Source organism: Macaca fascicularis, chromosome 5 (assembly GCF_037993035.2).
Source record: "Macaca fascicularis isolate 582-1 chromosome 5, T2T-MFA8v1.1".
Classification (NCBI taxonomy): domain Eukaryota; kingdom Metazoa; phylum Chordata; class Mammalia; order Primates; family Cercopithecidae; genus Macaca; species Macaca fascicularis.
The window spans coordinates 77,829,969-77,846,785 of NC_088379.1; the positions used below are offsets into that span (position 1 = coordinate 77,829,969).

Consider the following 16,817-nt stretch of genomic DNA (forward strand, 5'->3'; position numbering starts at 1 on the left):
ATTCTATGACATTTGCGCAATGAAAACACCTAAAACAAATTTCTCAGAACATGTCCCTTGTTGTTAAGCAATGCGTGACTGTATATATTGGGTCTCTGCCCCTGGTTCTTGGTCCACAGCTCCTTGTAATCTCCACAGTGATAACTGTGTCTTTTGCAAGCAAATGAGATGACTGGTGGCTAGGGGCCTCTAGACAGCTTCAGGACAGGAGCTGATCACCACAAAGTCCAAAGCATGATTAGAGAATTGGGCCACTGACCCCACACCTCAACCTCCAAAAAGAGGAGAAGGGCTGAAGGTTGAGTTTATCACCAATGACTAATGATTTAATCGATCATGCCTACTTAGTGATACCTGCATAAAACCTCCAAAAACTGGGTTCAGGAATCTTTCAGATAGCTGAACACTTGGTGATGCTTAGAGGGTGGTGCACCATGAGAACGCACAGAAGCTTTGAGCTGGTTTCCTAATAATTGCCCTATGCATCCCTTCCATTTGCCTGTTAATCTGTATCCTTTGTAATAGCCTTTTCAATAAGCAGGTAAATGTAAAATGTTTCCCTGAGTTCTGTGAGCTGCTCTAGCAAATTAATAGAATGTGATGAGGGGGTTGTGGAAACTTCATCAGTCAGAAGCACAGATCACAACCTGGGACTTGCGATTGGCATCTGAAGTCAAGGGGAAGGGATTTGTGGGACTGAGCTCTTAATCTGTGGGATCTGACACTATCTCCAGGCAGATAATGTCAGAATTGAGTTAAATGTTGAAACTGAGATCAGTTGGTGTCTGCTGGAGAATACGGTGCCTGAAGTGGTGTGCTGAGTGGTGTACGAGAATCGGAAAAACAGTTTTGTTGGTTTTTCCTACTCAAATAGCATGCATTAGATATGACAGTCAAAAAAGAAAGAATAAAAGTCGGATTATATATTTTAAGTATTAAGAGACACTAATCTGAGATGCCATTTTTTAGTTGAGCAATTCATTTTTTTTTCCTTGAGCAATTCATTTCTGAGTGCTTGGGGAAATCCCTTAAAATTAGTTTTGGTGACAATATTTAGAAAATATGAGTGGAAATGGATTAGTAAATAATCTCAACATACCTCAAAAATTAATTGCAAATTATTACAAAGTTATAAATTACGAGTTTGTTAATGGTTATAGAAGTTTTCTAATCCGCATGTACTAGAATCATTGAAATTTTAAAAAATGGAAAATAACAAGTGTTGGTGACGATGTGGAGAACAGGAACCCTCATGCATTGTTGGTGGAAATATAAAATGGTGCAGCATGTGGAAAACAGTTTGGCAGTCCCTCAGAAAGTTTAACAGAATTGCCACATGACCCAGCAATTCTAGTCTTAGGTATATACCAAAAGATTTGAAAACAAGGACTAAAACAGATACTTATACACCAATGCTCACAGTAGCATTATTCACAATAACCATATGGTAGAAACAACCCAGGTGTCTTTAAATGATGAAAGGATTTTTAAAATGTGGTATATCCTACATCTGGATGAACCTGGAAAATATTATTCTAAGTGAAATAAGCCAGACACAAAAGAACAAATGTATGATTTCACTTATATGAAAATGTAAAATAGGCAAATTCATAGAGACCAGAAAAGTAGATTTGAAGTTAATAGGAGCTGGGAAGGTGAGGTCTGGGGATTGGAGAGTGATTGTTTAATGAGTACAGAATTTCTGTTTGGGGAGATAAAAAAATATTAGAATTAGATAGTGGTGATGGGTGTGGTGCCTCTAGTCCCAGTCACTCCCAAGGCTGAGGCAGGAGGATTACTTGAGCCCAGAAGTTTGAGGTTTCAGTGAGCTATGATCATGCCACATCCTTCCAGTGGCAGAGTGAGACCCTGGCTCAAAAAACAAAACAAAACAAAAATGCAATGTCTAATTCATCACAGTTTTAGGGATTGCAGGAATCTACGTTCCACATCAGTAGTTCTTAAAGTGCAGTCTGGGGATCCCTGAGAGTCCCCAATACTCTTTCAGGGACTCTACAAAGTCAAGCTTATTTTCAAAAACCAAGGAATTATTTGCCTTTCACTCTTATTTTCTTACAGGTCTACAGTTGAGTCTTTCCAGAGCTACATGATGTGAAGAGACAGAAGTAAATATTTTAGATTTGTGGGCCATAGGGTCTGTCAAAAGTACTCAACTCAGCCACTGCAGTAAAGCAGTCTTAGACAATCTGTTAACAAATGGGTGTGGTTGTGCTCCAATAAAGCTTAATTTACACAAATACGCAGTGGTATGGATTTGGCTTGCAGATCCTAGTTTACCAACCAACCCCTGATCTAAACTGCAGCTATGAATCAAACATGAGAAAATGTCTGTGTCACACTCTTACAAGGCTTTGTAACAAGAAGGTGAACCAACACCGGATCACATGAAAATAACACAGCAATTTAAGAAGGACACAGTGACTACAGTGAACACTGAGAAGTGGTCCTCAAAGTGAAAGAGAAAAATAAATGCCTTAATCAAACACAAAAGCAAAAGCAGAGCAATCAGGAATCATTTAAACCTAGGCTCTACAAACATGAGGGCATCAGTATGTTAAAGAACAGCACATAACTAATGTTCACAATGAGGATTCTGAGTCAGAGGAAATGTTTAATTATCTTCTATATATTTCTATCAAAAGAGGCAAAGAAATGTATCAATTTAAACAAGACTGGCGTAACTATTTCTGTCAATGAGTATGCATTTTCACAGTCACTACCTGTCAAAGCCTGGGTCTGACTCACGTTTCTTTCCCATTCATTCTCATCTCCAGTGAATTAGCACATCCCTTTGATCCTTCCTCAGTCAAATGCATCCTAGGACTTTCCAACTACTCTGGAAAACAGTTTTGCCATATCTACTAGAGCTTGAACATACATATATCCAATGATCCATCACTTTCACTTCTAAGTATAACCATAGCACTATTTGTAATAGCCCAAACTGGAAACTACCAAATGATTATCAAGAGAAGGAGGAGTAATTGAATTGTAGTAAGTTTCCATAATGGCATTCCATACACAGCAACAAGACTGAACAATCTACAAGTACACACAACAATACGTACTGCTGAGAAAAAGAAGCCAGGAACATGATTTCATTTACAAAATGTCTAAAAGTAAGCAAAGAGAAATCTACACTTTTAACAGTCAGGACAGTTACTTTTAGACCAGGGCTTATGACTGACACCCAAGAGAGGTTAGTTTTGTTTTGTTTTATTTTGTTTTTTTTGAGATGGGGTTTTTCTTTGTTGTCCAGGCTGGATTTGAACTGGGCTCAAGTAGTCCTCCGACCTCAGTCTCCTGTGCCAGGCTTTATATTTTATTTTATTTTTTTGAATGGAGTCTCACTTTGTCATCCAAGCTGGAGTGCAGTGGCGCGATCTGGGCTCACTGCCACCTCTGCCTCCTGGGTTCAAGCAATTTTCCTGCCTCAGCATCCCGTGTAGCTGGGACTACAGGCGTGCGCCACCATGCCCAGCTAATTTTTCTATTTTTAGTAGAGACAGGGTTTCACCATGTTGGCCAGGCTGGTCTTGAACTCCTGACCTCAAGTGATCCACCCACCTCAGCCTCCCAAAGTGCTGGGATTACAGAGGTGTGAGCCACCATGCCTGGCCTGTTGTTTTTTCGATTTTTCATGCAGGTTACCTGGATGTGTTCAATTTGTTCATTGAAAAACTTCATTGAACTATGTATCTATGATACGGTACCTTTCTGTATATATATCATAGTTTACTTTAAAAATTCAGTCCTAGTTTTCAATATTATTATACTAACCCTGAACTATTATACTGCTCATTTCATACCACTTACTGGACTCTCTACCTCTAGTTCCTATCCTTTCCAATATGGTTGAAAGACAGGTGTGAAATTAATCTACCAGAAACAGCTCTTTCATCTTGACCCTTCCCTTGTACCCATCCTATACATAGAAGGACTGACCTTCATGGTTTCCCTTGACTTACAGAATAAAGTCTATAATCTCTAATTTAGCTTCACATTCAATATAATACTCTATATATTCCACTCTAAGTTCCAAACCTTTCTCCCGCATTATTCCCCCACAGCCTGCCCTTCCTGCCAGGTTGGGACTACTGTGCCATGTGTACTCCTGTTTCTATGCTTTGTCTACATTTTTACTACCTATTATTTGTAGCTTGAATTTAGCCCTTCATCAAAGAATACCCTGTGATAGCTCATATTGTCATTTAACGTTATGCTGTAGATGTCTTCTCTTTTTAAATTCAGGTATAATTTACATACGATAAAATGCACGGGCCAGCCTGTAGTCCCAGCTACTCAAGAGGCTGAGGTGCGAGGACTGCTTGAGCCTGGGAGTTTGAGGCCAGCCCAGGCAAGACAGTGAGAACCCTGTCTTTTTTTTTTTTGGAGATAGCGGCTTGCCTTGTCATGCAAACTGGACTGTAATGGTGCAATCATAGTTCACTGCAGCCTCAGCCTTCTGAGCTCAAGCCATCCTCCTGCCTCAGTATCCTCCCCCACCCCCTAGCAGCTGGTAGCTGGGACTACAGGCGTGTGTCACCATGCCTGGCTAAGTTTCGTATTTTTTGTAGAGATGGGGATCTCACTATGTTACCCAGGCTTGTCTCAAACTCCTAGCCTCAGGTGATCCTCCAGCCTCAGCCTCCCCAAAATGCTGGGATAACAGGTGTGGGCCACTGTGTCTGGCCGAGACCCCATCTCTTCAAAAAAAAAAAAAAGCACACACTGTAAATGGTCAGTTTTATGAATTTTTACAATTGTATATCCCCACATAACTACTATGACCAAGATACAGAAACTTTTCCATTACTCCAGGAAGTTCTCCTGGACGCCTTTCCAGGCAATCTCCCCTCTCCCAATGAAGAAAACAACTTTCTGAATTTTTACAACCGCAGATTAGTTTTGCCTGTCCTTGGTGTTACATACATACCTTTCTGATAATTACGCATTTATATGTTCAGGAGAATGTGAAGGAGACCTCAGAGTGGAACTAAGGGGTGGTGTAGGAAGACCATGTCGACGCATCTCTTGGATTGCTCGTTCTCTATTAGTAAAGATCAAACAAGAGAGAGATAAACGCAAGCACCAGGAAAAATAAAAAAGTAGTATACAAATATAATAGTTATTAGCAAATTTGTAATAAATTATTTAATTAGTATTACTATTAAATTTAAATCCTATGTTTTTGTACAATTTTTAAGTAGTGGATAAAAGATTTCAATTAAAAAATTAAATATTATATGTACAGTGAGGAGCATTTTGCTTCTAAGGTATTATTTTAATGACAGCCTGCTATTCTGACATGGTTATAACATAATTGCTTTGAACAATCTCTTATAGTACATATTCTTTAAATTGAAATCTTTTATCCACTACTTAAAAATCATACGAAGACATAGGATTTAAATTTAATAGTAATGCTAATATACTAGTTACACTAATTATATATATACTAATATACTATATACTATACCATATACTATAACACTAATATACTAATTACATATAATATATAATACATATTATATGTAAATACATTATAAAATATATAATACAATATATAATAATATAATATACAATATATATTTTATAAATATATTATATAATTGCTTTGAACAATCTCACAGTACATATTTTAATTGAAATCTTTTATCTACTATTTATATATTATATGAGATATATTCTATATATTTATGTATTATGTAATATATATTAGTATATTATATGTTATTATGTATTATAATATGTATCATATATATTATATATTATAATATAGATTAGTATATTATATTATATATTAATTATAATACATATTATATATAGTGAAAATACATAGGATACTAACTGAATACACAGATAGACACACACAAACACTAGATGACGAGATGTTAAACTCAAAAAGGCTAATGGTGAGTATGGAGGGCAAAAATTTACAGATAAATTAAATTTTCTTCTTTATACTTAAAAAAATTATAACAAACCTGTTTAATGTGTTCTTAAAAATTAAATGCCTACATGCTAGGCCCTTCTGTGGGATTTGGTTCTGGTAACCACCCCTGGCTTTCATGACACCACATTTCCTGGTTCTCTTTCTACCTAGATGATTTTTCCTTAGCTGTGTTACTGGATCCTTTTCTCCTGCCTATACTTTGATGTTCCCCATAACTAGGTTTACTCGTTCTTCTTTTGTTTTTTTTTTGGTGTGTGTGTGACAGTCACTTGCTCTGTTGCCCAGACTCAAGCACAGTGGTACAATTATACCTCAAACTCCTAGGCTCAAGTGATCCTCTCACCTCATCCTCCTGAGGAGCTGGGACTACAGGTGCACACCTTCATGCCCAGCTAATTTAAAAAATGTTTATAAAGATAGGGGTCACACTATGTTGCCCAGGCTGGGCTTGAACTCCTGGCCTCAAGCGATCCTCCTGCCTCAGCCTCCTGAGGAGCTGGGACTACAGGTGTGCACCTTCATGCCCAGCTAATTTTTAAAATGTTTTTAGAGATAGGGGTCACACTATGTTGCTCAGGCTGGTCTTGAACTCCTGGCCTCAAGTGATCCTCCTGCCTCAGCCTCCCAAAGTGCTGGGATTACAGGCATGAACCACCATGCCAGGCCTACCATATCATCTTGCACATATAGCTAGCCCTCTCCCATCTTCCCGCCTCAAAATTCCCAAAAGTCAGATTGGAAAGAATCTATTGTCTCTATTATGCTTGCCTTCCCTGTGTCTGGGTCTGTCCCCACCAAGAATGGGGATTATGTTGCCATCTCCTTTGTGGGCTATTTATAGTCTCTGGACTAGACTCTTTCTGCCTTGAGCTCTTCAGTGTCTGAGATTTCTAATTAGTTCGGTGCTTCTCAAGATTTCTTCATTATTACTCTCCCAAAGGAACTTTTCTAGACTTTTTCCTCCCCAGATTATCCCTTCACCCCATGAAATTTTAATACACTGCTTATGTCCTGGCCCTTTGGAGAGACATAAACCATTCTACTAACTTATACTACCTAAAATTTTTTTGCTACCTCTATCCCCTACCCCCAAGAAATAATTTCTTCCTTTGGAGGACGGGAAGTAACATTGCACCCATGAGAATGCATGATGTAAGTGGATAGTAAAGAGCAAGAAAGACATGGTCATGAGGCTCAAGGTTTCATTGAGGCCTAGAGGCAAAGAAAAGGGGGAGGAACTGTGGGGAGGTCTATAACCCTGGGCAATAGAGAGCTTGATTTAGGACTTCTGATTTGCAGAGAATTTAAGTTATCACTAAGAAATGGAAATCATTATATATGTATAGTTTAGTACATTCAGAAACTAGATCTTCTAAATTACAAGAAATTATCAATCCTGCTTTCATGTCTCTGCTGCTACCTAAGGCTTAATTTTTCGTTGGCTGGTTTGTTTTCTGAGACAGGGTCTCACTGTTACCCAAGCTGGAGGGCAGTGGCACGATCACAGTTCATTGCAGCCTCAACCTCCTGAGCTCAATCAACCTTTCCACTTCAGCTTCCTGAGTAGCTGGGACTACAGGCACCCATCCTCATGCCCCAGCTAATTTTCAAAAATTTTTTTGTAGAGATGGTGTTTTGCCATGTTGCTCACGCTGATTTCAAATTTGTGGGCTCAAGTAAATCCACCTGCCTTGGCCTCCCAAAGTGCTGGGATTGCACAAGTCCTTTATGAAATTGTAAATATTGATTTCATAGCACACACTTCAAACAGCAAATCACCATAAAGTTTTGATGTAAATAGGTAAGAATAACTCAAAAACTGATCTAACAAGCAACTTGGCCACTATTTGAGAATGAAATCTCAGGAATGCAGACGTCTATGGTGTTAACATAGTAGCAAAGAGTAATGGGAGAAAAGTAACGTGGCAATTGATTTGCAAGTTAGACTTTAATTTAAAGCAGGTCTCTTTCCGGGTTTGTAACACTTGGGGATTAAATTTTTCAACATAAAGCAAATGAACCAAATTATGAGTGAATATGAAAATTACTAAGCTATAGGGAATACATTGGAGAGGTTAAGGGTACAGGTTTTAGAATTAAAACCTGTTTGGTTTTACTCTTGGTCCTACCATTTACTATTTATGTGATCTCAGTTTCCTTTATGTAGGCATAATAATAGATTGTTGGTGGGATTAATCAGACACTTATATAGTGTCTGGCCCACATCTGTTAACTGCTGTTACTATCTTCAATATCATTACCTTTATTATGATTTGTATGTGGAACATCCTACTTGAACCATACATTTCGGAGCTCTTGTACGGATTGTTGTTCCTTCTCTACACTCTCTGAAATAACTGTGGGCTCTAATTTTGCCCTACAGAATGCTATAGGAAATATTTATACAACACTTGCTATTTTACCTTATTTTTCAGATTAAACAATTTTATTCAATAAATATTTATAAAGCATCTGCTATGTAATACTTGCTATTTTAGTTACTGTAGAGCTGTTATCGTCCCCAGTACTTGTTGCCTTTTTTAAAAGGAAGAATTGCCAAAGAAATGTACTTTATGTATTAGCAAGTTTGCTATTTGTAAGCCATATTAAATACTTTCTGAAGTATGATAGAGAACACATAAAAACACTGTCAAATGTTTAAAAAATTTGTCTTACCGTTCATATCTTTCAGTTGAGATCTGCCTTTTCAGGGCATCATAATCTGTTTGTAACTGTGCCACTTTAGCTCGAAGCATGGTGTTTTCCCGGCTTTGACTAGTTCTTAAAAACAAATTTAAAAATCCAGAAATAAATGTTCTGTTTTGTAAAGTCAAGTGCTGTGGTTTTTTAAATTAATAAAGAGAAGATCAAGACCTTTCAACAAGAATTCTCTAAACTTGTAGAGCTTTTATCACATTTTCTTTTTCATTCATTTATTTATGAAACATTTACTGAACATCTATTACATACTAAGCACTAAAGCAATGCTAGGGATACAAATTTGAATGGGACATAAACTGTAATATCAAGATGTAAAGTGTCGTCATTGGCTCTTTCTTGACGCTTGCCTTGGAAAGAGAAATATTAATATTTTTAATACCTTTCAAAAGTTCATTCTTCCATGCGTACTCTACTCTGGGTTTCCTTCCCTCTTCCTACAAATATGTCTAAATCCTTCTATTGTAAAAGTATTACATCATCAATCTCTCCCAAAGTAATCAATACACGTAATGTGGGTCAAATCTCGTAGCCTTTTTAGAGTCCTCTTTCCTAATCTACGGCATAAAACACAGCCACCTCTTCTTCTCCTGAGAACGATCTCTCTTCACTGACTCCTCTGTCCATTCCTCAAATGTAGGTGCTTTCCTAATGTTTTCTCTTCTCATTACTCTGCCACAGTACCACCTCTGTAGTGAAGATATACAGGTCTGCACCTCCCAACACGATGTTTCTCCCGAGCCAGTCTCCTAAATTTCCAAAAGCAGCAGACATATAAGCCAAATATTTTGGTTTTGTACATCCTTCATATGCTTTTTGTTCGTTTGAGACAGAGTCTCGCTCTGTCGCTCAGGCTGGAGTGTAGTGGTGTAATTTCGGCTCACTGCAACCTCCACCTCCTGGGTTCGAGTGATTCTCGCGCCTCAGCCTCCTGAGTAGCTGGGACTACAGGTGTGCACCACCACACCTGGCTAATTTTTTTTTTTTTTTTTTTTTTTGTATTTTTAGTAGAGATGGGGTTTCACCATGTTGCCCAGGCTGGTCTCAAACTCCTGAGCCCAGGCAATCCACCAGCCTTGGCCTCCCAAAGTGCTGGGATTACAGGTGTGAGCCACTGCACCTGGCCTATCCTTCATACTCTTAACCTTTCCTCCACTTCAAAAAAATTAAAAAATTACCCTTCACAAGCAATTGTCTTTGCATAAATTGACTTAAGACACTTACAATTTGCTTTCAGAAAGGGTTAACTTCTCCTTAAGTAGCTGGATTTCTGTATCCTTCTCATGGGAGGTTAAGTGAGAATGAAATTCTTTATCTCTGTTTGTAGCCAACAATGATTCGAGGTTTTTAACTGTATGTCTCTCATTTGACAGTTGTTTTTTCAATAGGTCTGACTCTGACTTTACATTTTCTAATTCCACTACAACCTACATGAAAAACAAAGTAAGATTACTTCAGTACAATTTAAATTTACTCTGAAAAAATTATGTATATGACAATATAGCTCTGTGGAACTAGTCATCCATCACTTGTTTCATTTTGGGTATTGGTTAAAGATTATGAACCATTTCTTTAAGTATAAGAAAGACACTTTATTTTCAAAATAATCTTTGTTACTATGGGCTTATTTGGCTATAGGATCTACTCCAATCCTCAAATAGTGTTCAGTCATGGTACCTTGTCAAGAGAGGGTCATTAAGATAAAATCATAAGGGCAATGAGATCCTTCTGGTTGAATATGCTTACTCTGACTACATGATCAAGTCAGTATTGCAGCTTCTCAGTACTTGAAAATAAGGATACTACTAGATGAGTGAAAATTGAAAACAACCATGTTTGAAAACAAACACTAGGTTATTTAAAGTAATGCCTCTGTTTGGGAATGGCAAATTCTAGCTAAATAGACTTGTTTAATTAAGATTTAAACACCTTGAGATTTTTATCGGGAAAAATATTCTATTTTGGAAGCACTGAACCGTTCAATCCTTCATTCAAGTCTTACTTTTTTTTTTTTTTTTTTTTTTTGAGACAGGGTCTCACTCTGTTGCCCAAGCTGGAGTGCAGTGGCACAATCTCTGCTTACTGCAGCCTCAACATCCTGGGCTCAAGTGAACCTTCCCCGCCTCAGCCTCCCAAGTAGCTGGGACTACAGGCACATACCACATTCCTGACTAATTCTTTGTATTTTTTGTAGAGATAGGATTCTGCCATGCTACCCAGGCTGGTTTCAAACTCTGGAGCTCAAGCAATCTGCCTGACTTGGCTTCCCAAAGTGTTGGGATTACAGGTATAAGCCTTCATACCTGGCCTCAAGTCTTACTTTTAAACAGAGAAAGAATGTAGTAGGATATGCTCCTAATTTATAATCAGAAAATTCATAATTTCCTAAATAGCCATCTATTCCAAAACAGCACCCACTTTCATCACTACGTTTGCATGAGAAATCTTGCAAAGAATCAAGCAGTCAAATCTGGTTGTCAAAATCCTGTAGTCAAAAGTAACTACTGTAGGCCGGGCACAGTGGCTCACGCCTATAATCCCAGAACTTTGGGAGGCCGAGGCCAGCAGATCACCCGAGGTTGGGAGTTTGAGACCAACATAGTGAAACCCCATCTCTACTAAAAATACAAAAATTAGCCAGATGTGTCAGCAGATGCCTGTAATCCCTGCTACTCGGGATGCTGAGGCAGAAGAACTGGTTGAACCCAGGAGGCGGAGGTTGTGGTGAGTCGAGATCGCGCCACTGCACTCCACCCTGAACGACAGAGCAAAACTCCATCTCAAAAAAAAAAGTAACTACTCTAAAAGGAAACAAATATATGCATGGTGTGGTGAATGCCAAAGTAAAACAATTAGAGTAGGGCTCAATACAACAATTTGCCAAGACAATTTCTCTTTCTTACCCTCTCAAACTCAAGGTTTTTGGAATTCAGTTGCTGCGTCATAATATCTTTGCCTGAATCAAGTTTAATGCAAAGTTCTCTAAGAGATGATAAGTCATTTAATACTGTTGCTTTCTCATCTTCTTGATGTCTCAGCTCTTCTTCTAATCGAGACATGGCTTTTGCCATTGATGAGATCTGAGATTCATAAGCATGATGGGCATTTATGTGCTGAAAAAAGAAAAAGAAACAAGTAAAAAGTTAAAATAACCCAAACATTTTAAGAACCTGAATGTGTACAGCCAACAATTTCACTTCAGAAAAATATGACAGTCAATTTTTGCTTATTTTAAAATACTCCCAGGAAGCTGCCCACTATTTAAAGATGACCTATTTAATGCTTAACAAAAGGAATTGTGTATAATTATTAATCATGGTAACTGTGTACCTCATGTGTATATTTATATATTTGGAAGATGTAAAAAAGAAAGTTATTGTGTCAGGGGGTTGTGGATATGAGGAATTTTTGAAATTGCATTAAATTTTTCCTTTATAAATTATCTTTGTTATAATAATGCCATTTCAAGAAAAAGTAACATATATACATATCACTCCTCAACTGTCTTCAGTTAAATTCTAAATTCCAAAAATGGGGTTTATTTCAAAACTAAATACCTGAAGAAATTTAAATTTAACTTAAATAATAGTAAGTAACTTTTTAATATTTTAATAACTGAAATAATGGAAAAAATTTCAAATACTGATACATTTTTTAAAGACGAATCCACAGTTGAAATTTCTCACAATTTGAATTATGAGTAATAAATACAAACTGATATAAACTCTACTTCTGGGTTTTGGGAAGAATTCTGCATTTGAAAAATAAAATTATTGCAACAGGCTATTAAAATGGCTGGGTACAGTGGCTCACGTCTGCAACCCCAACACTCTGGGAGGTTGAGGCGGGAGGATCACTTGAACCCAGGAATCTGAAACCAGCCTGGGCAACATAGTGAGAACCTGTCTACAAAAAAATACAAAAATTAGCTGTGTGGTGGCACATGCCTACAGTCCTTGCTACGTGGGAGTCTGAGGCGGGAGATCACCTGAGCCCAGGAGTTCAAGGCTGCAGTGAGCTATGGTCAAGCCATTCCACTCCAGCCTGGCCAATGGTGCAAGACTCCGTCTCTTAAAAAAAAAACTCCATGAATCCACATTGAAAATCTAATATTGTGCTGTGAAGATTCAACCAACTTCAACAATCGCAGAAAAGTATTTAGATTTTTTAGTGCATTACTAAAAGCTCCCCTAAACAAATACTTTATTGTGAAATTGGCTTATACTTTAGTAAAAGCTAATTTCATATACTACATAAGAACACGAACAATAATAAAGAACAAAATAATTGAAGATTAGTTGAGAACAGTTGCTGAAAAACTCTTCTGAAGGTTGAAAAGGATTCCTTTAACTAGTTATTATACTCTTCTTAACAGAAAACTTTTAGAGACAATGTATTAGTTCCCTAGGGCTGCTGTAACAAACTACCACAAATGAGGTGTTTAAAAAAAACAACAGAAATTTATCCTTTCACAGTTCTGGAGGCTGGAAGTCCAAAATGTGGGTGTTGGCAGGGCTGGCTCCTTCCAGAGCTTCTGTGGGGGAATCTGTCCCATGCCTCTCTCCTAGCAACTGGTGGATGCTGCCAGGGCTTTGTGTTCACTGACCTGTAGACATATCACTCCAATCTCTGCCTCAATCTTCACACAGCCTTCTCTGTATATACGTATCTAAATTTCCCTCATCTCAGAGAATGAGAATTTCCATCATTCTCTGGGTTAAGGCCTGCCTTAACCCAGCACAACCTCATCTTAACTTGTTCATATTTGCAAAAACCCGGTTTCCAAATAAGGTCATGTTGACAGACACTGGGGGTTAGGATTTCAACGTATCTTTCGGGTGAACACAATTCTCCTACCCTCTGGTCCCCCAAAATTCATGTCCTTTCCATATACAAAATACATTCACTCCATCCCAACATTCTAGCATCAACTCTAAACCCAAAATCTCATCTAAGCACCATCTGAATCACATATGGGTGAGACTCTGAATATGGACCACATTGGGACAAAATTCTCCTCCATGTACAGACCTATGACACTGGAAAACAAGTAAACTGCTTCCAAAATAAAATGGTGGGATAGGCATACAATAGACAGTCCCACTGTAAAAGGGAGAAAATAAAAGGAATAAAGGAGTTACTAGTCCAAAGTCAGTCTGCAACCAAGCAGGCCAAATCCATTAGATTTCAAAACCCAATAATAATCATTTGTGCCTTGTTTATCTGGTGCTCTGTCCTCTGAGCCAGCCAGGGTGGCCCCACCCTGTGTCCCACAGGGGCAGTGGCCTTGCCCTCTGAAACCAAGGAGACAGACAGTAGCTCCATCATCTGGACCTGTCTGGGCTTGTGGTGGTAGCCACAGCCCCACCAGCCTCTGAGCTGCCCTTGGTGGCCTTGCTGGTCTCTGAGCTACCCTTAGAGTCATTCTGTCCTTTTTTTGAAGGTGAACTAGCAGCCAACTAGCTCTGTTGGTCTGTTTTCTGCTAGTAGGATCCCAGAAGTCCAATAGCCTTCCTTCATTTCATCCCATTTCTGCTTCTTTCAGTCAAAGCTGGCAGTGATTCTGCTGAGATGACTGACTGGATTCATGAGTCACATATCTAATCTCTTCACCAAGAGGTTTTCTAGTCACACTCTACAGCATACTGTCTGGATAGGCTAAGAATTTTCCAAAATCATCAAGTTCTGGTTTCTTTCCTTTTTGTTTTATTGAGACAGGGTCTCACTTTGTCACCCAGGCTAGAGTGCAGTGCCACAATCTCGGCTCACTGCAGCCTTGACCTCCTGGGCTCAGTCCCCCAAGTAGCTGGGACTACAGTCACATGCCACCACGTTCAGCTAATTTTTTTGTATTTTTTGTAGAGACGGGGTTCTGCCATGTTGTCCAGGCTGGTCTCGAACTCCTGAGTGTAGTTTTTTGGTGGATACAGGTGGATTGCTTGAGCGATCTGCCTGCCCTGACCTTCTAAAGTAGTAGGATTATAGGTGTCAGCTACCACGCCCAGCTTCATATCTTGGTTTCCTTTTTGCTTTTTAGTTCCTTCCTCCATTTCTCTCTTTCCTCTCACATTTTACTACAAGTAACAAGAAGAAACCAGGCTGTCTCTTCTGCACTTTGCTTGGAAATCTTCTCAGCTAAATATCTGAGTTCATCCCTTACAAATTCTACTTTTCTCCCAACAGTAGACCATAACTTAGCCAAGTTCTCTGTCACTTTATAACAAGTAACATCTTTTCTCAACTCTTTCTGAGACATCACCAGAGGAAACATTCATATTTCTGGCAAAATTCATCCATGACAACATATGTATTCTGTAAATAACAGAAGTTTTCTTTACAGCTCTCACTTCTTCTGAGTCTTCATCACAATTGCCTTTAATGTCCATATTTCTACCAATGATCTCTTCAAGGCAATCTGGGCTTTTTCTGTCAAGCACTTCAAAACTCTTTCAGTCTCTACTCATTACCCAGTTCTAAAGCCACTTTAATATTTTCAGGTGTTTGTTGCAGCAGCAACCCACTTTCTGGTGCCATAATCTGTATTAGTTTCCTAGGGCAGCTGTAACAAACTGCCACAAATTGTGTGGCCTAGAAAAATAGAAATTATTCTCTCATAATTCTGGAAGCTAGAAGTCCAAAATTCAGGTGTTGGCAGGTATGGTTCCTTTTGGAGATTCTGAGGCAGAATCTGTTCTTTGCTTCTCTCCTAGTTTCTGATGGCTACTGGCAGTCCTTGACATTCCTTGACTTTTACACATATCACTCTAATCTTTGCCTCCATCTTCACGTGGTGTTCTCTCCTATGTCCAAATATCCATTGTCCTATCCACTATGACCTCATTTTAACTTGACTCCATCTACAAAAACACTTTTTCCAAATAAGAGACTGGGGGTTGGTACCTCAATATATCTTTTTGGAGTCTATAATTCTATCCGCTACAGATAGTCAATACTTTCTCCTGAAAGATAAAAATTATAAGACTACACAAACAAAACAAAAATGATAATAATGGCCAACTATTGTATATCAATCTAACCCTGGGTCCCTATACTTTAACTGAACTCACATTTTTTATTATGAGATTTTTATAGACTGTCTTTATGACAAAATCTTATTTAAATCTACATGCAAAAAAATAATGGTGGGCTCTTACCTTATATCATTTGTAAAACTTAACTCAAAATGGATCAAAGACCTGAGTATATGAGCTAAAACTATAAAACTCTTTTTAGAAAACATAGGGGAAAAGCTTTATGACACTGGAGTTAGCAATGATTTCTTGGATATGACACCACAAGTATAGGCATCAAAAGAAAAAAATAAATTGGACTTCATTTAAATTGAAAACTTCTGTACATCAAAAACTGTTGAAAAGGCAACCCACACAATGGGAGAAAGTATTTGCAAACCACATATACACTAAGGTATTAATATCCAGAATATATAAAGAACTTCTACAACAACTTAAAACAATCTGATTATAAAAAATGAACAAAGGATTTGAATAAGCATTTCTCCAAAGAAGATACACAAATCATTAATAAACAAATGAAAAGATGCTCAACATCACTAACCATTACAGAAATGCAAACCAGAAGCACGAGATACCACTCCACTCCTATTACGATGGCTCTTGTAAAACAAAAAATTAAAAAATTACAAGTATTGGTGAGGATGTGGAGCAACTGGAACCCTCATGCGTTGCTGGTCGAAATGTAAAATGGTGTAGCACCTATGGAAAAACCACATGGCTATTCTTAAAAAAATTAAATACAGAATTATCATATGATTCAGTAATTCCACTTCTGGGTATACACCCAAAAGAACTGAAAGCAAGCACCTGAACAGATATATTTGTATACCCATGTTCACAGCAGCATTATTCACAACAGCCAAAAGGTGGAACCAAATCAAATGTCTATTGACAGATGAATGGCTAAACAAAAATGTCGTACATACATACAATGAAATGTTACTCAGCCTTAAAAAAGGATGAAATTCTGATACATGCTACACAATACGGATGAACCCTGAGGTAAAGTAAACCATAAGGCTAAGTGAAATCAGTCACAAAAGGACAAATATTGTGTGATTCCACTATATGAGGTACCTAGAGTAATC

At 38.1% G+C, this 16,817-nt stretch overlaps 1 protein-coding gene across 5 annotated transcripts in view; it reads right to left on the reverse strand.

Annotated features, from left to right (window-relative positions):
• CEP135 (centrosomal protein 135) overlaps positions 1–16,817 on the reverse strand; it is an 83,965-nt gene that overhangs the window by 3,872 nt on the left and 63,276 nt on the right. For 4 of the 5 annotated variants that reach the window (XR_012434907.1, XM_005555245.5, XM_065545178.2 and 1 more), the window contains 4 exons: positions 11,599–11,808; positions 9,920–10,122; positions 8,654–8,758; positions 4,958–5,071 (listed from right to left, as the gene is read on the reverse strand). Coding sequence is in view for 4 of the 5 variants with exons in the window: in XM_005555245.5 (XP_005555302.1) it covers positions 4,969–5,071; positions 8,654–8,758; positions 9,920–10,122; positions 11,599–11,808 (621 nt within the window). In the remaining variant the exon portion in view is untranslated. Of the gene's footprint in view, positions 1–4,957; positions 5,072–8,653; positions 8,759–9,919; positions 10,123–11,598; positions 11,809–16,817 lie in introns of those variants that run through there. The other variant, XM_005555246.4, reaches the window with a different exon arrangement.